Source organism: Manis pentadactyla, chromosome 6 (genome assembly GCF_030020395.1).
Source record: "Manis pentadactyla isolate mManPen7 chromosome 6, mManPen7.hap1, whole genome shotgun sequence".
NCBI classification, from domain to species: Eukaryota; Metazoa; Chordata; class Mammalia; order Pholidota; family Manidae; genus Manis; species Manis pentadactyla.
In genome coordinates, this window is record NC_080024.1 from 58,626,963 (window position 1) to 58,652,687 (window position 25,725).

Below are 25,725 nucleotides of genomic sequence, written 5' to 3' on the forward strand. Positions count from 1 at the left end.
CTTACTCATCCAGAAGTGGCTTGGGGTTGCACCTGAGGTCAGGGAGCATGGCCTGAGCACCTGTCATTCCTCAGGCAGACCTGAGACCGTCACACAGTGAGAATGAAAGTGATTCTGTTTCTCAGTTGAGATGAGAATTTAACATCTGATGGCATTCTAGCTGTTAATAGCAACTCTATTCTTTCTTTTTAAAACAGTTCTGACCATGCATTTCATGCCATTCAGATGTACTCCAAATCTTAGATATTAAAAACAACCGGTTAGAAAAGATATAAGAGGACTGAATGGCATGCTGACTTCATTAGGAGCTTATTTTAGGAAATAAAAAAATTAACTCGAATGATAGAAGTTTCAAGATGAACTTCAAATGGAGATAAACGTAACTAGTCATTTTTCAGAATTCACTGGCAAACTTCAAATGTTTTTTGGCCCTGAGGTTTTCTTTTACCTATAATGACTTTCTACACTCTCATATAGCTAGATGACTTAGGCTTAAATGCTCAAAGTGCATGTCAGTAAGAATTTATCCTAGAACTCTTACAAGTTTTTAGTTCAATTAGACCATTGCATTGCCTCAGCAGAAAATGAAAGAGATCCCCAATGCCCTAAATGCTATGCATTCCCATGCATATGACTCAATAAACATGATCAGAATATTGCTTTTACACCCCCAAATTCCAAGCCCTTTCATTGTGAAATCCTAGTCTGATTTACGAGCCTTACCTCCTTGTTCCAATTTCCCTTTTATCCCTCTATACCCCTTGGAAAGAATGTCTACTTCCTGGGGGTGGTACAGAAATGACACCACTTTGGAAGTTATTGGCGAAGCACTCCTCAGTTCAACTTGGCAAGGGAGGCCTCCCCACCCTCCCCCTGCCCCACCACTACCATTTCACACAATTTCCCTTCGACCCCAAATCTGGAGCGCCAATCTATAAAGATAAAAGGGAAAAAAGCAAGCTATCTAAAGAGTCTTAATTCTTCTTCGTGGAAGAAAGCAACATGTTACTGTGACTTCTGACCTCCAGAGGTTGGGTTAGATGATTTTCCACATGGTTTGTGAAAGGTTTTATTGTGCATTCCCCTCACAGATTTCCCAACAACTTAATTGCCATAAAAATAGCTAACATATGTGGCAGGTTTTAAAATGTGCACCAAATGGATTTGCTTCTCCTGCAGCTGCCTGAATCTGGCAGCTTTTCCTCCACACACCTCGCTAAGGTTCTGAGCAAAAGGGTTAAAGCCACCCTGCTAAGCTGTAATGAATGTGGCTCCCAGGAGAGAGGAGACCGACTCTACTTCTATGACCCTCAAAGACACGTCTTTATTGCCATTTTTCTTTTTCTATGCTGGTGGGAGTTTTATTTGTTTGCTTACTTTTCTTCTTTGGGAGGTGAGTTTTTAAAGCCCTTTCTCTGTGGGCCATAAAAAGTTTGCAGTCCTTGATTCCACAAAGGTACAATGAACTGACATGGCTGTGGTCACTGTCTCAGTGGCTAAGTCCAGTCCTAATACTCTCTCAAGTGTTCTCATTTCTAAGCCACTGTTACTAACCTATCCATTAAAAACAGAGGGAGAGAAATCTCTCATCATCTGCTAGAAGCATTGCATTTATTTCCTTGGCAGGAAGTCATTGCCTCACGTTGCCATTAGCTAGTAACAATACTTTAAAATCATGTATGGATGTACTTCTCTTTCCATAGCAGATGCTACCTCTCAAAGTGAGGCTGCCTATTGAGAAATCCTTCGAGGTTTAGTTAATTCACGCCTCCTCCAGAGACCCAATAACCAGATGTGAATCTCCCTTGACCTCTCTTTTGTCACTTGTCATAGTATCCCCTGCTATTTCTAGAGAACCCCCAAAACAGTTTCACAGGGGTCTGAGACCAGCCTGTTAACTGCAGTCCCCCAAACTTCAGTAGTGGTTCCTCTCCTGCTGCCTACAACCTAGCCTAAAGAGGATGCTGCCCATCAGAAGAATGCCACTATTTGTCCCCAGGCGCCAGGAAGATTTCCATGCTCCGGAGACCAGAAGGAAGCTGGGAAAGGCTAAGGAAGGTCTCCTCCTGTTCCCTCGGGACCTTGTCTGGTCATCTGGCTCAGAAATCTCCATCCCGGCTTCATGAAGTCTCTCTTGGGCAACTCGTCAGCTTCTTATCTTCACCCCACTTTCCACACTGGTGCAGAATTAATCCAAAGGACAGTGTGGGTCCTTCCATTCTTCATTCTGCTGGTTCAACTGGCATTTTTGATCCCCAATTCTTTCTCCCTTAGCAACAGTAATGAGGGAGGGAAATGTCATTTTAGGAGCTGATAGTAGAATTCACCTGGTGGAGACTTGGGTTTTGTTTACCAGAACATTTTGATAAGCCACTTCGGCTGTAGCAAGATGGTCATTAGGGCATGGGCTGATGAGACAAGAAAGTTTATAGAGCGAGAAGGATTTTTGAGTTTCTAGGAGCAATGATGGAGGAAGAGGGATCCTGGGAAAGGGGACACACTAGGAGAGATGAGAAAAGCTACGGAAAGGAATGGACTAGCAAAAGAGACAGGAATCCGTGACTCAAGGAGAAGAGAAAGGGAGAAATTCTCAGTGCACAATATGACAGGTGGACTTTTTAGAATAGGAATAGCTAATACTTTCAGTATAAAGTTGTTTATTCTGCCACAGACACCAGTATTATATTTAAAGGAGCTGAATTAAGTTCATTTGATGAAATAAGCTATAAGTTTAAAAATAATGGAAGACTATTAATTAATGAGGATCATTTTAATTAGTTCAATATATCAAAACATGTTACAATACAGGCACCTAAATGAACTGAAATTCTTTTTCACACAGCTACCTACGTACCTGGGATAAGAGATAAACTGGCCTTACTGCTTCTTTTTAACACTAGTATTCTCATGTATATCCCTGCCCCACCAATATTACTCCTACTCAGTATCTGGTGGGAATGGTATTTGAGAAAGGAAAATGAGTAAAAATCAGTGTCCTCCATATTTGTATAGGTATAAGACCTAAAGAGAGGGCATACAATGACAAGTAATGTGTAAGAGAAGTGAAAATTCAGTGGAAGTAAAAAATCTGAGTGTGGGAGGGTGGAGCCAACATGGCGGCATGAGTAGGACAGTGGGAATCTCCTCCCAAAAACATATATACTTTTGAAAATACAACAAACACAACTAGCCCTAAAAGAGAGACCAGAAGACGCAGGACAGTGGCCAGGCTGCAGCTACACCAGCGAGAACCCAGCGACTGGTGAAAGGGGTAAGATACAAGCCCCGGCCCGGCGGGACCCGAGCGCCCCTCCCCCCAGCTCCCGGCGGGAGAAGAGCAGGCAGAGCGGGAGGGAGACGGAGCCCAGGACTGCTGAACACCCAGCCCCAGCCATCCGGGCCAGAGCGCAGACACAGTACGTGCCCAGGGGGCCCTGGATACTGGGGGAACAGGGAGTAAGACCTCTGAGCGGGTGCTGAAGCTGATGCCCCTGTGACAAAGAAAAGCGGGGGCTTTTTGAAAGTCTTAAAGGGACAGGGACTTAACAGCTTGACGGAAACAACCCAGGTCACAGTACAGCAGCTGGAAATTACAGGGAAAACCGGGTGCACTAACCCCCTGGGCAACAGCTCTGAGACCCCTCACGGAGGCAAACAGTCAAGCAGCCCCCCCATCCATTACCCCACCAGGCGCTGCGAAAGCAGAGAAGCAGCCTGAGACAAATTCCGCCCACAGAAAGGGAAATTTCTCCCTTCCGGCCAGGCAAGACACAAAGACCCACTCTACACGCAATTACCCAACACAAGCCACTAGGGGTGGCAGTTGTCCCAGTAAAGAAAGGCCAGTAGCAAGTGAAAATTTTGGCCCTCCCAGCTGACAGTCAATAGCACCTGTCAACATGAAAAGGCAAAAAAATATGATCCAGACAAGACTAACCCAGACAGCTTCGGCATCTGCTACATCTTCCCCTGAGAAAGAATCTGGGGAGATAGATTTAGCCAGTCTTCCTGAAAAAGAATTCAAAACAAAAGTCATAACCATGCTGATGGACTTGCAGAGAAATATGCAAGAACTAAGGAAGGAGAATTCAGAAATAAAACAAGCTCTGGAAGGACTTCAAAACAGAATGGACGAGATGCAAGAGACCATTAATGGACTAGAAAACAGAGAACAGGAACACAGAGAAGCTGATGCAGAGAGAGATAAAAGGATCTCCAGGAATGAAAGAATTTTAAGAGAGCTGAGTGACCAATCGAAAAGGAACAATATAAGAATTATAGGTATTCCAGAAGAAGTAGAGAGAGAAAAGGGGATAGAAAATGTCTTTGAAGAAATAATTGCTGAAAATTTCCCCAAACTAGGGGAAGAAATGGCCTCTCAGACCACAGAGGTACACAGAACTCCCATGACAAGGGATCCAAGGAGGGCAACACCAAGACACATAATAATTAAAATGGCAAAGATCAAAGACAAGGACAAAGTATTACAGACAGCCAGAGAGAAAAAAAAGGTTACCTACAAAGGAAAACCCATCAGGCTAACATCAGACTTCTCAACAGAAACCCTACAGGCCAGAAGAGAATGGCATGATATACTTAATGCAATGAAACAGAAGGGCCTCGAACCAAGACTACTGTATCCAGCACGAATATCATTTAAATATGAAGGAGGGATTAAACAATTCCCAGACAAGCAAAAGTTGAGGGAATTTGCCTCCCACAAACCACCTCTACAGGGCATCCTATAGGGACTGCTCTAGATGGGAGCACTCCTAAAAAAAAAAAAAATCTGAGTGTGAAATATTGGGGTGGGGTAGGGTTACCTGATAAAATATAGAATGCCCAGTTAAATTTGAAGTCCAGATAAATGACTGTTTAATATATATCATAAATCTACTTCTCCTTATACTAGATGTCCTGTAGTTTTATTTGCAAAAGCTGGCAAACCTAGAGTTGGGAATGCTGAAATAGGTTACCAGTAAAAAACATTTCAGGTGTCATAATTTGGGTAGAGTGAATGTCTGGCTTTAATAATATTGTACATTTTCAGAGGTGCTATATTCAGAATCAGGCTCAAGTCCCTTCACACATTTATATCAGTGATGTGCTTTTTCATAGTACAAAACACATACTCTGAATATAGTCTTCCAACATCAACACTAGCTGTGAGACCTTCAAGGAGGTCCTAATACTACTACTGATGGATTGTCAAAAAAAACTAGCTATTCTACCTTTAAAGGGAATTGTTAGTTAGACCTTAAGCTTATAAAGAAACTAATTACCAGAGAGACAAGTGACTAGCCTCCCTCGACTCGCTACCTACATGGTCAACATGATATGCAGCCTTGGGAGCCCTACCTAACAAAGACTGCAAGTCTCAACCAGGCCAGCTTAGGTACCAGTGAATCCAGCCAGGGTCCTTTACCCATTCTCCTCCGACCTGCCTTTATCAAGCAATATCATGCTCTTAAAATGACCAAATTTTGTTTACAAAAGATCTAAGCCATCCATACAAGCAAAGTGAAAGAGGAAATACCCTTCAATTTTAAAAACAGGTTATTACAAAGGTGCTTAATAAAATACAAGGGAACTGTACCTAATACAGTTACAGCTTAAAGTGAAATGTGGGGAACCTGCTTCATTTTTATTAAAGCTGGATTTATTGCTTTGTTTTTTGGTGCCTATTCTTATAAGTTAATTTAGTCTCTAGATGATTTGCCCAAAGAAAAGCAGACGGGTCAGCTGTGTGTTAGGCTACACCAGCCAAGAGGTGGTGATAGAGATATCAGCCAGCCTTAGCCTGTGCCAGCACCCACAAACAAACCAGAAACACTAAAAAAAAAGTCTTTCCATCTTACTCTCAACTTCATCAAGATGAACTTTCTACAAACATACCTTGTGCTTTTTTACCTTTGCACTGAAATTCTCCCTCTCTTTCAGATCTGCTGGCTTAAATCCCACCCACACTCTAAGGCTCCTCTAAGGTATCAGCCCATTTCTCCAGCCTGTCAGCTCTCAGTCGGGGCTGCACTGCTCTAAGAGGGTATTTTGAATATTCGTGGGGACATTTTTCTGGTGTTGTCATGACCCAGCACTTACATATATAGAACTGCATACTATTTACTATAAATCATTTCCTTTTATTTCTTCTTTATGTTACAGTAGGGATATTATGTTGATTTTTTTTAATTAGGTATGTAAGGAAAAGTAAAGGGCCAGGAATAGCCATGACATGATACTTCACTTCTAGTACACCTATGGAAATTAACACAATGCTATGTTAATCCAAAACGTGATAAACTAACAATGGCATAGAATATGGAGAGCCCAAAAACAGACTTCTGTCTATTTGGAACTTCATATTGACCAACCACATAGGCAGAAGTGAAACGATTTAAGGGAGGCATGTCAAATCAAGATGCACTGGAAGACTTCTCAATAAATGAAGTTGAGAAAAAATGGTTATCCATTTGAAAAAATACTAGTTTGAATCCCTACTTCATATCACACACAAAAATCAACTCCAGATGGATTAAAATTTTTAATGCAGAAAGAAGACTTTAGAAAATAGATGTGAATATAATGTAGCATGGGTAAGGAAAGCTTTTAAAACACGAGATAAATAGCATTGACTATAAAAGAAAAGATTAATAAGCTTGACTACATTAAACTACTTTTTCTTAAAGAAGGTGAAAAGTTGCAAACTGTAAGATGTTTGCAATTCACATCACTGATAAAGGATTAGTATTATGAGTATATATAAAACTCCTAAACATCAATAAGATAAACACTAACAACCTAATAGAAAAATGAGCAAAAGACAAGTTCAGGCTTTTCACAAAAGAGAAACTGTATACCAATGAACATGAATTCTGACAATACAAATTGTTAGAGATAATGAGTTTACAGAATCTCTTACACAATATTTGTGGGAATGTAAATTAGAGCAACTATTGTGGAAAACAGTTTGACTTTATGTACCAAAGTTAAAGAAATACCATAATGACACAACAATTCCACTTCTGGGCATAGGCATACCTTAAAGATATTGTGGGTTTTGTTCCAGACCACCACAATAAAGCTAATATTGCAATAAAGCAAGTGAAACAAATTTTTTTTGTTTCCCAGTATATATAAAAGTTATGTCTGATTTGCCTCGATTTGACATGCCTCCCCTAAATCGTTTCACTTCTGCCTATGTGTTTGGTCAATATGAAGTTCCAAATAGATAGAAGTCTGTTTTTGGGCTCTCTATATCCTATCCCATACATATAAAAGTTATGTCTACACTTTACTGTAGTCTCTTTAGTGTATAATAGCATTATGTCTAAAAAAACAATGTACATACCTTAATTTAAAAATACTTTATTGCTAAGAAGTGCTAACCATCACCTGAGCTTTCACTGAGTCATTATATTTTGCTGGTGGAGGCTCTTGCCTAGATGTTGGTGGCTGCTGACTGATCAGGGTGCTGGTTGCTAAAGGTTAGGGTGGCTGTGGCAATTTCTTAAAATAAGACAACTGTGATGTTTACCACATCAATTGACTCTTCCTTCATGAACAATTTCTCTATAGCATGTGATGCTGTTTGATAGCATTTTACCCCCAATAGAACTTCTCTCAAAATTGGAGCCAATACTCTCAAATCCTGCCACTGCTTAATCAACTAGTTTCATGTAATATTCTAAGTGCTTTAAACAACCTTCAAAGCATCTTCACCAGGACTAGGTTCCATCTCAAGAAACCCCTTTTTTTGCTCATCCTTAAGAAGCAATTCTTCATCTGTTGAAGACTTATCATGAGATGCAGCAATTCAGTTCCATCTTCAGGCTCCACGTCTAACTCTAGTTCTCTTACTATTTCCACATTTGCAGTTACCTCCTCCACTGAACCTCTTGAACCCTTCAAAGACATCCAGGAGGGTTGGAATCCACTGCTTCCAAACTCCTGTTAATTTGATATTTTGACCTTATCCCATGAATCATGGATGTTCTTAAGAATTGCATCTAGAATTGCAACTCCTTTCTAGAAGTTTTCAATTCACTTTGCCCAGATCCTTCAGAAGAATCACTATCTATGGCACCTATGGCCTTATGAAATATATTCCTTAAGATAAAATAATAATATTTGGAAGTCAAAATTACTCCTTGATCCATAGGCTGCAGAATGGATGTTGTGTTAGCAGTCATGAAAACATTAATCCCATTGTACATTTCCATCAGGGCTCTTTGATAACCAGGTGCATGTCAGTGAGTAGTAATATTTTGAAAGGAATCTTTTTTGGGGGCAATAAGTCTCAACAGTGGGCTTGAGATAGTCAGCAAACCATGTTGTAAACAGATGTGCTCTTATCCAGGCTTTGTGGCTCTATAGAGCACAGGCAGAGTAAATTTAGAATAATTCTTAAGGCTTCTAGGATTCTGGAATGGTAGATGAGCACTGGCTTCAAGTGAAAATCACCAGCTGCATTAGCCCCCAACAAGAGTGTCAGCCTATCCTTTGAAGCTTTGACGGCAGGCACTGACTTCTCTCTCTAACTATTAAGTCCTACTTGGAATCTTCTTCCAATTCATAGAAGGTTGTTTCATCTACATTGAAAACCTGTTGTTAGTGGAGCCACCTTCATTAATGATCTGAGCTAGATCTTCTGGAAAACCTGCTGCAGTTTCTATATCAGCACTTGCTGCTTCCCCTTATGTTATAGAAAAGGCTTCTTTCTTTACTCATGTGGACTAACTAACCTCTTCTAGCTTCCAACTTTTCTTCTGCGGCTTCCTCACCTCCCCAGCCTTCAAGGAATTAAAGAAAGTTAGAGCCTTGCTCTGGATTAAGCTTTTACTAAAGGGAATGCTGTAGCTGGTTTGATCTTCTCTCCAAACCATTCACGCTTTCTCCAGTCACAGTAAGGCTGTTTTGCTGTCTTATCATTCATGTGTTCACTGGTGCAGCACTTTTCATTTCCTTCAAGAACTTTTCTTTTGCATTCACATCTTGGCTAACTGGCTCAAGAGGCCTAGGTTTCCGCCTAGCTCAGCTTTCACCATGCCTCCTCTAAGCTTTTATCATTCCAAGCTTTTGATTTACAGTGAGAGACGTGCACGTTTTCCTTCCACTTGAACACTTAGGGGCCATTGTAAGGTTATTAATTGGCCTAATTTCAATATTGCTGTATCTCTGGGAATAGGGAGGCCTGAGAAGAGGCAGAGAGACAGGAGGACAGCCCATCAGTGGAACAGTCAGAACACACAGATAGCAAATAAGTTCACCGTCATATGGGTGTGGGTGGTGGTTCCTCAAAACGATTGCAATAGTAATATAAAAGATCACTGGTCACAGATCACCGTAACAAGTCAGTGTTAATGAAAAAGCTTGAAATATTGTGAGAATTACCAAAATGTGACAGAGATATGAAATGAGCAAATGCTGTTGGAAATTGATAAATGTGTTCAACACAGGGTTGCCAGAAACTTTTTAAAGTTTAAAAGGAGGGAAAGCAAGACAATGACAAATCTTTAGGGTGATGGTTACCTAGAATAAGGGAGACAGAGAATGGTTTGGGAAGCATCTGCATCTCCAGAGTCAGATACAGGCTACGGTAAAGGTCCCACCTTTTATATTGGGTGGTGGCATCACTGGTGAGTACTACATTATTAAGAATAACTAACTAAACAAACAAATAGAAGAGCAGAAGAGGACCATGTATAGACCAATCATGGAGAGCATGTCAGTGAGCAAGGATTATGATTAATCAGTTTCTGCACCTGGTATTATTTTTTTAAGAAGAAAGGCAGAAATAAAGGAAGGAAAGAAGAAAGAGACAAAATAAATTACATGTGTAGGATGTTATATATTATATACATTTCAAAATAGTAAAGGGGCCTTGGAGTATATCTGTTCTAAAAAGGGGCCAAGGTATCTGATAGAGCTGCAAACTACTGCTCTAGCCAAAGGAGCATTTGTTTTACTATAAGCTCTGTATCTCTATGTCACCCTGTATCACTCATAAGGCACTGCACATATTGTAGGGGTTGTGATTTTTTTATGTACTTGTAGTACCTCCTCTGGACTGTAAATTTCTTGAAGGTTCTGGATTTTCCACAATGCACAGTGCCTTGGGTAGAGTAAGCACTCACTAATTCACTGAGTGAACAAAATATGCTATTTAACTTGGTGCTTCAATTTCTTGGAGAAGCAAATTTAGCAGAGACACTAATTTATGCCAGATAATTGCCCCCCCACCCCGACACACTCTGGAGTTTATCAGGCACTCCTAGGAATAGAGTACCCAAAGTGTCAGAACATCTACTCCTGAATGCAAATGTTTAACTCAGAAATTAGTTATTTAAGCCTGAGATACTCTAATAAGATTCCCAAGGAATCACAATAGCTCCATTTATGTAATAAAAATAGTTAAACTGTATAAAGTATTTACTATGGGCCAGAAGCTTTGAATATCTTGAACAGAGAAATTGTATTAGTCCCTATTTCACCAATAAAGGAAAGGCAATTCAGGGAGCTTAACCGTGACTACATTGCTGATGACGGCAGAAAATGGACTTGACTTCAGATGGTCTTATACTGAACTAGCATATCTCTTTCAAATATGTTATGCCACTGGGGGACATTTCCATGTCTTGATCAATTTTTTGTTTATTTCTTGTTTTTTGTTTTTATAGGTTCTTTACAGATAGAAGGTAACGTCTGCAGGGTTCCACTTGCTGAGACCAGAGAAGGACAAAACCATCTCTAGAGGTTAAAAGGCATAGTAAAGGCAAAGAACCCCTCCACAGGGTAGAGATCCAGAGGTAAAAAAATAATTTGCTTATAAAACAAAATAATGTTATTAAATTATTCACTAGGAAAGAATGATTAAATCAAAGAAGTTTCTATATCACCCTTACCTTCTAATACCATTTATAGCAACCACTCCTTCCAAATTACGTGTAGTTTCCATCCCAACACATCCCCATACATTCAGGCAGCAAGAGACACTGGGGTGGATGACAACATCCTACACACTTGACACAGAAACTCTGACTTAGCTCGGAAGATAAGCCACTGGGAGTTCTATTTTACACAAGGATCTCATGATCTCCTGGGAGGAATGGTAAAGTGCATTTAAAGGCTCAGTTAGGTCCCCAGAATAAAACCATGAACAAAGAAGTGAGATAAAATGCTTTGAAATCTTTGGAATGATACCAGGAAGAGATGGGGGAAGCCATTTAGGGGACTTCTTGCAGATTCAAGAGAGACAGTGGTGGCAGAAACCAGAACAGCAGTGGTAGAATTTGGAGACATACACAGAGGAGATACCTCACAGGCAGAATTATTGGCATTTGAGTTACTGGATGTGGGGAGTGTGGAAGCAGGAGGCTTGCATGACAGGCTTGCTTGGTTTCTGAGTTGGGCTTTTAGTCCACCAGCACAGGCCTTGGGAGTATGTTTCAAACTGTGCACAAACAAAGCCTTCAAAACTACTACAGTACTTTTAAACAATTGGGTGGCTGGTGATCAAAGCCATTATGTATGATTCTTCAATAGAAAAAGAATTTTGAGGCTTTGCAACCTGGCAAATGTGTTCAGAGGCTGATGCTTTTAGGGATATCACCTGCTGATCATGGACTTCAAAGATCTTTTCCAATTTATTATTTTCATGGCTGTATTACAGAAATGAGGACAAGCATAGACAGGATATATATGACAGGAGATCTGGCTATGGAAGGTACTGCCAGTCTTGGAAGAAAGAAGGGATACTATGAACCATTTCTTGTCCCTTGGAAAAGTGAGAAAGGCACATAAATGAAGTCATACAGGTGACAACACCATCAGTGCATTCCAACTGCAGGGAATGAACTCTTCAATGGCAGGACTACAACTGTGTCTTCTCTGCTAACTCCTTTTTAGAAACCATAATGTTACTGTGTTTAGCCAAATAAATTAGTCTGGATAATAGTACCATAAACCTCAAAATAGAAACTATTTGATCAAAAGCAAGATATATCAAGAAGGAAATATATTGCTATATAAAATATTAATAGAATTGGAACTACCAAGGAAAGAAGATGAAGTTCTCAATGAGGTTAAATTTCTCACCATCTGAGCATAAATGTTCCCAAGTGTTGATTCAGCACACAGTCTTTTTGAAAAGTCTAAAAGACTGAACAGATGATCCTAAAGGTCAGTGTAGTTACATTACAAATTTGGCCCTACTTAATTCTTTTCTTCTTTGTTTACTGGGTGGAGGATGGTGAAAGGCAACAGGTGGTAGAAAGAGGGTCCGTCTCTCATCATCAGTGGACTCACGGGGACAAAACAGTCAAGCTGGATTCTGGAGGCAGAAAGGAATCTGAGTCTCTTATTCCAGCAATCCTGCAGAAAATAGCCTGGAATGAACTGCAGACAGAAATAATAACTTGGAAAATAGTTTTACAGAAGGTCTTCCTTTATCAAGGAAGGTGTTTAACCACTGCTGCGATTGAAATAACTCAAAAATAAGCAGTGCTTACCAAAAATAAGTGGTTATTTTCACAAGGTAAAAAAGAAGCAATCATTTCCAATGAGCTGTAAAAGAGAATGCCAAATAGAATATACACGGATTTGATTATCTCATAGTTTGGCAGGCAGAACCACCAGCATGTTAAAGACCAAACATCATGCTTTTAGTTCCTCTATGTTTTGCCTGAATGGAATTCTTCTACATGGTAAGCATGCCTCCTCTTGTGCAGCAAAATCCACCCGAGTCCAACACCATTTTCTCAAAGCCTAATTCCTTCCCATACAGCACTAAATCATTTTATTGTGACCACGAGGTGTTTTCTTATTGCTAGGAATGGTACGAGACACTTTTCAAGTTTCAGTTGGAAGCAAAATGATCCTTTACATCTTATAATAGTCCACCCATTTATTGCTTTCCACAGTTTCTATCATTAACTAAAGGGCCTTCTTTCACCACCACTCACCAATAAACTAATCTATTCCCCAACTGACTATCAGAACTAAATAAAAACTGGTCTGTCACAGCAGCGGTGATGGTCATGCCAATTTCACAGTGTGATTTGCATACTCACTTCACTTTGAAAATGACCCTGCCCTCCATCTGTCAAGCCGAATGTCCTGCATTTTTCAAGCCAGGCCTCGGGAGCAGCAGCACATGAAATAGCAGGAAGACACAGAGTGGCTTCCCTCCTGCCCCCCTCAGCTGCCACATGCACAGCTATGTACCAGCACAAAGGGGGGAACTTCAACCATGACTGAAGGAATCAGAGAAATTTGGGGGAGAGCACGTACATAGTCCTATTTTTCACACATTTCCAAGAAGCCAGCTGAAGGTGAACACTTTCATGATGCAAGTACAACTCTGAGAAAGAGACTGACAGACTGAAGATACAAAAGGCAATTTCCCTTTTCCGTGTTCTGTCATGTTATCTTTATTTAATAGCAACTTACCCAAGGTAATACATGAAGATTTAAAACACATAAGGATTTTTAAATATTGAACCTTTTGGATAATTTTTTTCCTAAGAGATAGGTGTCACTCAGGCAGGTCTAAAGGTGAAGACATCCTATTCCCTGATTATTGAACAGCACAGCCAGCATTCCTTACGCCTCCCTGGGTTGAAAGCAGAAAGTGCTGCTGTCAAAGATTGGAATAAAAGAAGCCTCTGAGTAGAATTATACTGGTCCTCAGCTGCTTTCTCTAGGAATCCTGGGTGGCCCCTTTGAAATGGGTACAGCTCATTCCTTCCTTGGTATTCATGCAGTGGAAAGTTTCTCATCTGGTCTCATCCGGAGGAACACAGCTTTGGCAAACTTGTCAGCAAGGGAGAAGAATGTATGAGTACATGAAGTCAGTCGCTTGATAGTACAGCATTCAGATGCCTTATGGAAGTCTCTCTTTAGCTGTAACAGGTGACTAGGAACTACATCCCCTCCTATTAATCACTTCCTAATATCTGCTCACAGTTGCAACTCTGGCCAAGAAGTTCAAATTCTACTGCCCGAATCAAGTTGGCTGTTTGTTTTAATGGGAAAATAACAACCAAAAAAGGAAGACACTCATAATTCCTTAAAAACTGGGCCCCTGTGTGATACATAGATTGAATTAATTCATCAGTCACTATTTCCTAATGAATTAGCTTTTGGATATCATAGTTCAGCTTCTTTTCACCATCTGTAATATGCAGAATACAGAGTGATCATTATGATCAAGGATAATGTATGTTAAATCTTATCTAGTGCCATGCAATATGGTAGACGTTGGCTCCAAAATTTGTATGTAGAAAAGATTTATGGCAGCAATATTACTGAGGAGGCAGATAAAGGCTATGTACTGAAGTCTTTAATTACATAGCAAAGATGCTTCTATTTGGACTACATTACTCTTGGGTGGTAGCAAGGCCAATGGAAATCATGTAAGACTAGGAAAGACAATCCCCTCACACCAGACCACCACCAGCAGAGACACTGTATATGATGTATATTCATAAATTATAGCTGATTTTATCTTGAAAACTGCCCATGCATCCTGGCCTCACTGGGATAAATTTCGTATTTTGCTATCTTGTCCACTTCTCTTAATTCTTGACTGAAAAACTTTATTCATCTCCCACAAATTCTACAGTCTCCAAGTCAGTCTAAATTATCAGTATGCTTTTATTTGTGATTCAATAGAATTTTATAGGATAACTGTCCCCAGTTTTTCACTGGGCCATGACGGGCACTATTAAATTCAAAAGAATTTGTACAAAAAGAGCCCTGAAGGAGTAACAGAATCTATTCCAAATATATGACAAAGGAAAAAAAGGATATCCAGAATGCTTTCTTGTACAGTCCAGCAAATCTGCAAATATCTTCAAACTAAGAATGAGGGGAAAAAATTACATTAACTGAAAGAAAATCCAATTTTTACCAACTCAAATGATACCCCCAAAATCATTAAAGCCTAACAAGTACAGTGTGGGTATCTTTCTGAGAGAAGCACGCACACACACACACACACACTCACTCACACACACGTACATGCACGCGCGCGCGCGCACATCCGCCCCCACAGAGTAAGTAGGATTACAGTTGGAAGAGTAACAGTGCCAGCTTTTTTCCCTTATTGGAAAAGACAAAGTCATCGGTGTCTCCAACGTTCCCACCTAGTGAAATCAAAGTGGTGTGTTGGGCCAAGTTAAATTGCTAATGCACGCTCAGTAATGTTTGTTGTTACGGAACAAGGAGGGGTGGGAGACGCGGCAGACTCTTGAAACTAAAGGCAGTCGTCCCCCCAGTACCAGGTAAGATCCAAAGCACCTGCAGATTGTAAACCTCTGGACACGACAAAAGAAGGCCATTTGTTCGCTGTACTATTTTGTTCTTAGAAAGCGTGCCCTTAGGGCGGCCCGGAAACACAACCTACATTAATTCGGGAAAAATACCAAATTAACATTCAGCATTTTCCATTCCCTTCTTTCAGTAAACACTATGTAAAGACACTATATGAATTCATTACGCGGTGCATAAGACTCAAAAAACGGAAGGGATGCAGACCGTACCACTTCCCACCCCAATCCCCGTTCAAGAAGAAGCCAGCAGTCTTTTCTAACTAGAAAAAACTGCGAAACCTCGCCTCCCCCGAGCAGGGGCTACTTACTGCAGAGACTACGCATCCCAGCATGCAGCGCGGCCGTGCCCGGAGCGGCCGCGCGATTCAGGCCGATGCAGGCCGGGAAGTGGAATATCCCTCTCTGAACTGCAGGACGGAGATTCCTCCTCTCACCTCTCGTAACTAACGCCTCTTACACGCTGGAGTTTTCGGGCACCAGATCAGATATGAAGATGCAGTCATTAGTGACTCCTTTCAAATTTTAGCCCGGTCCTTGCCCTGCAGAATAACTTTGGGAGCTCGCAACGAAAAACAAACCCCCATTCATTTTAACCTACCGTTTCCGTTTTTGTTGCCGTGGTAACGAGGACGCACCGCCATCCTAGCGATCATGGCCGGGCTGGGCAACGCGCAGATCCCAGATGGGGAGTTCACCGCCTTCGTGTACCGGCTCATCCGCGATGCCCGCCACGCCGAGGCCGCGCAGCTGCTGGGCGGAGAGCTCCAGCGGAGCCCGAGGAGCCGCGCCGGCCTGTCGCTGCTGGGCTACTGCTACTACCGCCTGCAGGAGTTCGCGCTGGCCGCCGAGTGCTATGAGCAGCTGGGCCAGCTGCACCCGGAACTGGAGCAGTACCGCCTGTACCAGGCCCAGGCGCTGTACAAGGCCTGCCTGTACCCGGAGGCCTCGCGGGTTGCCTGCCTCCTCCTGGACAACCCCGCCTACCGCAGCCGTGTCCTCCGTCTGCAGGCTGCTATCAAGTACAGTGAGGGCGATCTGCCCGGGGCTAGGAGCCTCGTGGAGCAGCTGCTGAGCGGGGAAGCCGGAGATGACAGTGGGGGCCAGGTCAACCTGGGTTGTTTGCTCTACAAGGAGGGTCAGTATGAAGCCGCGTGTTTCACGTTCCTTGCGGCCCTGCAGGCCTCGGGTTACCGGCATGACCTTTCTTACAATCTCGCTTTGGCCTGTTACAGCAGCCGGCACTACGACGCGGCGCTGAAGCATATCGCCGACATCATTGAGCGTGGCATCCGCCAGCACCCAGAGCTAGGTGTGGGCATGACCACTGAGGGCATTGATGTTCGCAGTGTTGGCAACACCTTAGTCCTGCACCAGACTTCTCTGGTGGAAGCCTTCAACCTCAAGGCAGCCATAGAATACCAACTGAGAAACTATGAGGCGGCCCGGGAAGCCCTCACGGACATGCCACCCAGGGCAGAGGAAGAGTTGGACCCTGTGACCCTGCACAACCAGGCGCTGATGAACATGGATGCCAGGCCTACAGAAGGGTTTGAAAAGCTGCAGTTTTTGCTTCAACAGAACCCCTTTCCCCCAGAGACCTTTGGCAACCTGTTGCTGCTGTACTGTAAGTATGAGTACTTTGACCTGGCAGCGGATGTCCTGGCAGAAAATGCCCATTTGACTTACAGATTCCTCACACCCTATCTCTACGACTTCTTGGATGCCATGATCACTTGCCAGACAGCTCCTGAAGAGGCTTTCATGAAGCTTGATGGGCTAGCTGGGATGCTGACTGAACAGCTCCAGAGACTCACCATGCAAGTACAGGAAGCGAGACACAATAGAGATGATGAAGCTGTCAAAAAGGCAGTGAATGAGTATGATGACACCCTGGAGAAGTATATTCCCGTGCTGATGGCCCAAGCAAAAATCTACTGGAACCTTGAAAATTATCCAATGGTGGAAAAGATCTTTCGCAAATCGGTGGAATTCTGTAATGACCACGATGTGTGGAAGTTGAATGTGGCTCATGTTCTGTTCATGCAGGAAAACAAATACAAAGAAGCTATCGGCCTTTATGAACCCATAGTCAAGAAGCATTATGACAGCATCCTGAATGTCAGTGCTATTGTGTTGGCTAACCTGTGTGTTTCATACATTATGACAAGTCAAAATGAAGAAGCTGAAGAGCTGATGAGGAAGATTGAAAAGGAGGAAGAGCACCTCTCCTACGATGACCCAGACAAGAAAACCTACCATCTCTGCATTGTGAATTTGGTGATAGGGACCCTCTATTGTGCCAAAGGAAATTATGATTTTGGTATTTCTCGGGTTATCAAAAGCTTGGAACCTTATAATAAAAAACTGGGGACTGATACCTGGTATTATGCCAAAAGATGCTTCCTGTCCTTATTAGAAAATATGTCCAAACACACCATCATGCTTCGTGACAGTGTTATTCAAGAATGTGTTCAGTTTCTAGAACAGTGTGAACTCTATGGCAGGAACATACCTGCTGTTATTGAACAACCTCTGGAAGATGAAAGAATACGTACTGGAAAGAATACAGTCACATATGAGTCCAGACAGTTAAAAGCTTTGATTTATGAGATTGTAGGATGGAATATGTAGAAATGTCTGATAATGGCTATCATAATAATGGCTTTACATCTATATTTAGTACTGTTTATCTGTTTAGCCATTGCCATCTTTACACTTGTTACATGTTGGACTCTATGTTTGAAATTGTAATAATAATTAGATTAACCTCATTTTTACATCTTCACAAAGTGAAATAGAAACTTTTGACACCTGAATTTATGAAAATTCAAAATTAGATGGGGACACATACTATCAGAATTTAGAGTACCTATGTTCCCTGTCCTTTGTTATCATTTGTGTTTTAATAAATTTTGAGTTTCCTGCACAAGGATTACGTTACCCAGCGAGTTGGTACTACCAAGCCCAGAACGCAGTAGTTGACATATATGATTTCTAGGTTTTTAATAATATCAGGGATTCTGTGTTCTGTTCTCACTACTTACCCTCTTAATTATATTAATTTGTAATGCATTTGTTTTACAAGAGTTTAGGATATTTGGGCAGGGTTTTTCAATATAGATGTAATGCTTTATGCAAAGTTTCTTAGGTTATAAATGTTTGGTGTTTATTATTTTTAATGTGCAAAATTCAGTGAGAAATGTGCCCTTAATGGAATCATGGTGCTATGGTGTAGAGACAATAAAGAATTTCACATGATTTTCCTTTGTTCTACATGTTAATATATAAACAATATATACTGTTTCTGTTTTTCTTAACTGCTCTCTCATTTACCTCTAACAGTGACTAACAGCAGAGGTCCCCTGAGAGCTCAGTTCCTAATTTCTGCCTTCGTGTTTGCAACTTCGGGTATGTTAGTGCCAGGGCCATCCCCATGCTGCAGCCTCTCCAGTAAGGGAAAGGCTGCGGTATTCCCACGACCCCACCAAACATGTCCTTTCACCACAGGTGGAAGAGTCCATTCTGAAACCTTATCTTTACTCCTAATGCTAGTTTCACAGCCATGACCTTCCCAAAGAGAATGCCATTCATTCTGTTAAGGCATTTTATTTTCTGAACCATGTAAGAACTTTACTATTTTTTTCCCTAACTTTTTTCCTCTCCATAAATAGAACTGCCAATCCCACTGCCCATTGCCCAGGCCTTCTGTACACTGGAGACTTAGAGGAAAAAGTATTAGAGTGAATTATATGAAATTGCTGATTTTGAAAGTTTTGACATACCAAACTTGCAATTTCTTATGGTTCAATCCAATAGCTCTCTACTAAAAAGGTAGTGAACTCCTGCCATAGTGAGATAATGATTTTTTTTTTCTAAGCGGGAAATCAGCCACATAGATACCCAGGGGAAGTAAGGTCAGCATAAATCCTTCTGCAGCATGACCTGGGTGCTCCAATTCTATTAAATCTATTGGAAAATTTGGCTTATGAGTCCAATGGATTTAAATTTATAAGCATTTTTAATTTCAAGTATATGAGCGGATACCATTCACCATCACTGTTGGAGGTGATATTTAGAGGGCAATGTTTGATGGCCGCCTTAGTGCATCCCATAGCACAATTTTATCAATGGAAAATGTTCTTCATTTAATGACTTTTGTATTAAAAAACCTGCCTCTGCAGTAGCTCTGTACCTCTCACAATCTCCACGACCCCTTAGGATTTGGAAAGCAAATGAACTGAGGTTTTATTTTCAACAGCCATGTTAAAATTCTGATATTTTGCACATTTCCTCTAAGCTTTTCTTCTTAAAAAAAAAAAAGGCATGAAGTGTAAGTAACGTTAACCACCCAAAGGCAAATGTTTTCCAGATTCCCTTTTGCAAATAACCCAGCCTTTATTCAGCCACACTTTATTTACCCAGGTGCTGGGTGTTTTGTGGTTTGCATGCGTAATTTAGCTTTTCATAACATTAAAAGCTTTTCAGAGCAGTTTTTAACCCTTTGCCACTGGGCAGGTGGGATTTCCTGGTTACTAATGCTTACGGAAATCCTGACTGGCTCCTACCACAGAGTAAAGGAATAAAGGCCAGTCATGGCATCTGCCCCTTCCTCACCCTGGTTCTCTAGAGAGGAACCCACCTGAATTGAGAGTTTGCTGCCTGACGACAGCAAAGACTCGTGAACCATGACTGCAAATTCATCCAGCCTTCCAAGCACAAGAAAAAACTGGGAAGGGTGAGGACAGTCCTAACTATCCAGTACTTACTGTCCTTTATTTTTAGGATACACTTGTTTTAAACTCACCTTCAAAGTACTCAACTCTGCTTATTGACACTAACAGGCAAGTGACTTTACAATTACCCTATATTTTTTGTTTGAATGAAGAATTTCATTCCTCGGGCTCTTATGAGACACTTTGTTCCATTCTCCTAGATCATTCTGTAATCAATGCTAAAAGCACGATTCTTAACAAATACATTTCCCTATGCTTATAAAGCCTTTACTCCTTTAAGATGTCTTCATAATGTCTGCAGTGTATTTTAAAGGGATCAAACATTAAATCCAGTATTTCATCATCTTAACACCCCCATCTCCACACGTTTTCAGAATATGTTTGTACACGAGTTATTTCCATGTCCCCCTTCATGACCAAGAACTTGATCTTTCTGTGCAGAACAGCAGACTCCTTTAGTCAGTGACATGACATGCCTGCCAAAAGACTCATATTCCTCATGACAGCACTTCCTTGCATTTGGCCTCAGTTGTGGCATGGATGGTCACACTAATGCCATCTGTGAAGGTCAGATGTGTACAGTGACTTAACTCTGACCCATTCATGAGCAGATAGCTGCGAATTGGGAAAACTGTGGGGATGGGGGTAGGTCATCAGGCAATGAGACAGCTGTAATCAGCGGGGAAGACACTCCCTCCCAGAGGGGTGATATAGGAACATACAGGTATGGCCTGTCAGACCTCAGAGGAATCCATATAGAACAGTCCATGATAGAGTTGGCCCGAGGTTTTAACAATTTGTTTACAGAAGGCTATGGAGTAGATGACCAATAAATAAGCATACTAGGGAATATGAGATAAGAAAGGGTAGATGACTTGGAAAGGAAGCTTTAAGGAAGTAACTTCCTGGCCCCTCTATCCTATAAAATTTGCTTGGGCTCATTTCTACACTGGCATACGGAGGGTGAGCAGTGCTAGAAGTCTGTCCAGGCAAGCAAAATGTAGCTATCTCAACTATCCAATTTTAACACTAAGATCACCAAAGTAACCTTTCATTCACTCAGGTGACGCTTTCATTCAGGTGAACATCAATCAGTACTTCTGAATATGACTTTTGTCAGGTTCCTCAGTCTTTTTCTTAATGGCTGTGTGTGATGTGAAGGCATGTGGGAGATGGGAGTTTTCCTACTGGTATTTTCTGCCACACTGAGTACCATCCACCATTCACTAACTGCCTCCTCTCCTTTGTTCACCTGGGACTAAAGTGACTTTCAGATTTTTTTGTACTCACTATTAGTCAACGGCACATTTTGTGATAAGCTAGTAACTCTGGGTTCTTCGTTGCACTGCAACCACAAGATTATAAACTTATAATTTCATCCTAGCTCTAAGACATGTGCAACTTCTCGAACACTAGCTCAAATCTTTCGGCAGCAACCTTAGTTCTTAACGTAGCAGGTTTAAGAAACTGACTTTCCAAGAACCCAAATCGGCTCTAGATTATAAAAAAATGTTTCTTTAATCTTAGAGCAGTTCTTTCAGTTTCTAGTCTATGGGAAGATGTATATATCTAGTTATTCCTACATTTTTAACTGCAGCTCAAAGGAAAACAATATTAGTTATTAAAATGCAAATTTATTACGTCTACCAAATAGAGCACTTCCTTTTCTTGTTTCATATTGAATGTATAATATAACGACAATAATACAGGACCATGTAGATTAAACATTTACAGAGCAAGACAGCACGAGACAAAGGCTTCCTAATATTGCTATATTGTGGAGTCAAGCAGCCTCCTCTCTCTAGTTAGTAGAATCCATTTCTTTACTTGTGCCCTTCCTTCTGTAGAAGGCAATGACTAATAAAATCTACTTTAAAAAGCAGAAGTCTTGTACATAACGGAGTCCCCCAGCACAAGCAGCTTAGAGCAGTGAAGCGGCCAGGACAGAGGCCCTGGACGTAGTTGGACCTTGCTCCATTCCCCAGCAACACCACTTCCCAACCCAGTGGGTGTTCCTCAACCTTGTAAGCCTCAGCTATTTCACCAGTAAAAAGAACATCACTCACTTCACAGGTTCTTGTGATAACCATTACCTGTGGCCTAGGGTTATAATAAGGGGCGAATTAAAAGTAGTTATTGATGCAATCATCAACTCTAGGGTAGTGTTCACAGAGATTGAGTCACTAAGACTGAGTTGGAGGGGACATCAGAGATTTTCATTTTACAAAAGAAATTAGGCCCAACAGGGAAAGTGACCTAACAGGGAAAGTAGAGAAAAATGGAAAATGCACGAAATTTCCAGAATAAACTTTTTCTACTGTGTTTAGAACTCCACCTTCTCCTAAGGAATTTTACAGCTTTACACTGACCAATTTCAGTCATTTTCAAAAGTATCCTCCCAGCTCTAATGTGAACACAATGAGGTATAAGGGATGTGACACATCTATGCAATGGATTTCCATCAGCTGACACTAGGCTCCATCAACAGATGACAACAAAACAATGCAGCAGAAAATGGGTTTATAAGTCTATTAAAAAGACACATGCTCCTGAAGCCAAACACAGGCAAAAGTAAACGTGATGGCAGTAAGACCTCATTTGTTTTTGGTAGGGTAGCACAGGAAATTGGAACAGCAAGATTTATGAAAGGATTTTAGTCTCACAGTCGACAATGTTAGACTAAATAAATGTAATTGCATGTTTAATGTTTGGCATAATGTCAATTCACTGGGGAAAAAAGCCTCTTTGTAGACCAACTGTAAAAATATGAGGTAGACAATGGCATGTCTAGTGGAAGTGCAGAGGCCAGGACCCTGAATGTTCTATGGGTGTGCGGTTGGGCAGGCCTTTGTGTACTACAGATGTCTGCCATTACTTGGATGAGAATCCAGACAGTATCTCAATTCCACTGACGACCCAAAGCTGAATGGGACAAACCTATTCTGGGTAAGAGTTTAGATTCTAAAACTAAAAATCTGGAACCAAATCCAGTAAGATACAAATTTCAGTAAGAATATTAAGTAATGGGACTTAAAAAAATTAGCCTCCACGGAGAAGTGGCCAAAAAGGCATGTGTAGAGAAGACAAGCTTTGTTAAATTTAGTGTGAGGTGACAGTGCAATGTCCATCAAAAATACACTTATTAGTGAGCAGAATAAGGAAATCATTGGTATTACTCTAGAATATTCAGGCCTAAATGCCTCATTTGAAGAACATCAAAAGGACACAAATAGAGAGAGATTAGGATGGTGAACAGTCTAGGACTATTAGGAGGAAAACTGACTGGGGATCTGGGGAACACACACTGTCTTAAAAACCTGAAGAACTGCCCTTCAATAGAGCAACTGGACATCTTATGACTACAGAAGTTACATATGGATAGAAGAGGGAGAGTTTCAGTATGATAATCAAAATCCTCTTAATATCTCAAGATTTCAGAAGTCAGAAAGGACTTCCTGAAAAGGTAATCGATCCTTATTTGGTAGCAACACCTGTTCAGGAAGATTGGCTATCTGTGGCCTGGGGGTCACGGGAGTGAGGCTGGAGATCCATTAGATCTGAGAAAAAACAAGGTGAGATGATCTCTAAGGTTCATTCAGTCTAAGCTTATGGAAGCCAGATATAAAACTGCTTTAACTAAATAATGTGCAAGCTAAAAGCCTAGTGTGGCAAGTGATTATTGAAATATATCTAGTAAAACTGGGTTCAACAGGCCTGACCCTCATATATTTCAGATCCCAAAGAGCTATGGCCTTCTCTCCAGTGGGAGCCACAGACAGGGCCAAAATCAGTATTTGTGCACGTCCTTCACTCCTGGAGATGCTACTCATCAGTGCAAACTGTATTCTATTTGTTCTCTGATGCTGTCAACAGAGGTTAAATGGAAGCAGCATGAAATAAGCAACAATTTTTGTAACAATGAGAGTTTTGGTATTGTTTTATTTTTTCCCAGCACATTTTAAAAATCACACATGAGCATTTGCTTATAGAACAATACAGTCTAGGAAAAGCAATAAAAGGAGAATCCAAACAAACACCAGAAGCACAGTATACAGACTTTGTGTTGAGCCCTTGTGGAAGAACAGTATGGCTCAATCTGAACTGACAAAGCTATGCTGGAATCTCTCAGGAATTTTCCTTCCCACTACATATCCACTTTTAGACTACGAATGTAAAGAGAAGAACTGTTTGTATGCATTAGTTACAGCAGTATAATGGCTTACATACAAGTGCTTACCCACATGTAGTTCCCAGAAAATTACTACAGTACTGGCAGGAGTGTACTGCCTTGGAGGAAGACTCGGGATAAGATATTATTCAAGTCAAGTTGTATCAGAGCCAAAGTATTTCACAGGCTTAGCAAAAAAGGACAAAAATTAAGAAATATAATCTACATATATTTCTCACAAGACTCATCATTGTCCAGAACAGAAATATTCATTATTCTGAAGGCACCATCACATGAAAAAGGACTGACACACACAGAAGGAAAAGAAATCCCCTCCCAGGCTCTGCTGCTCAGGGAGCTCGGTGAGTAACTACCCAAAAGCAGGTGGTAGGTATCGCGGGGACTGCATGAGTGGGCCCTGTCCAAGCCACATCTTAGGGCTGCTAAGTTGGGACAGTAGGTTTGAAAATATAAATCCCATCAACTGCAAAGATGTATGTGAGAGCACAGGTCCACCACACAATTAGCTGGATATGCTAGAGTAGGTGATTCAAATCAACACTGCAAAAAGGATTTTCTGTGTTTCTACATACAACTACTTAATTCCTGACATGTTCTTGAAGAGGAATAGCCTTGAACTGCTAAGTAATCTTTCTCTTTAGAGACTTAACCTCTCTCACCCATTTTAAGTAATGGCTATTCCATGGGAAAAAAAATTCTAACAAGGCACTGTGAACTTTGGGGGCTATTCTTTAAGTAGCTCAAAAAATAATTATTTGTAGAAACTGCGTACCAGTACAAGCATTTCATGTTCTTTTTGGATATGTGAACAAGGTTACTTTAAGGGTCAAACAACATGTTTTCTAGGTGCTCATGTTCATGAAAAACATTGCCAGTCATACAATACCTTAAAAACATGTATATACGTTGTTTAGAAACCCACTAACACATTTTCCTTCTCTCTTTCACTCTTAGGTTTGGAAGCTCAGAGTCTCTGAAAAATGTATTACTTAATGTATTATTTTTCTTCCTTGCGAGGAAAAAAAAGTATAAAATAATCTCCTTTGCAAACCAGAAAGAAATCTTGTCATGTTCACAGACCACAGAACTAAAGTTACTTAGTTCTGTGATGGTTCTTTGGCTTGAGTGTTCTATGTATCAGCAGTCCTTACTCACACTTGCTAAGAAATTATGGTTACAAGAGCACAAGTGCGTTCATTCCTTGAGGACCTTCCAAGGTTCGGTGGGAATGTATCAGGTGCACAGGAGACTGAACACCTAGGAATATAACATTGATTTAAAAACTAACTATAAAGTGATGAAACCAGGTTAACAATATACTCAGCTATAAGTCCACAGGGATTTAGTCATATTTAGGCTCACTTGATTATACTTTATAAGATTATAAAAATTAGTATTTTCAAATCAGTGGAAATATGAAGATGAAAAACTAAAGTTGAAAGAAAAACCCATATGCAGTTTCACACTCCCTCTG

At 41.0% G+C, this 25,725-nt stretch overlaps 1 protein-coding gene across 1 annotated transcript; it reads left to right on the forward strand.

Moving 5' to 3' along the window:
- Positions 1-15,743: 15,743 nt before the first annotated feature.
- On the forward strand, positions 15,744-18,587 carry LOC118909213 (tetratricopeptide repeat protein 30B). The gene has a single exon (XM_036879468.2). It carries the CDS (start codon positions 15,981-15,983, stop codon positions 17,958-17,960), a length of 1,980 nt encoding a protein of 659 aa, XP_036735363.2. The 5' UTR covers positions 15,744-15,980; the 3' UTR covers positions 17,961-18,587.
- Positions 18,588-25,725: the final 7,138 nt, after the last annotated feature.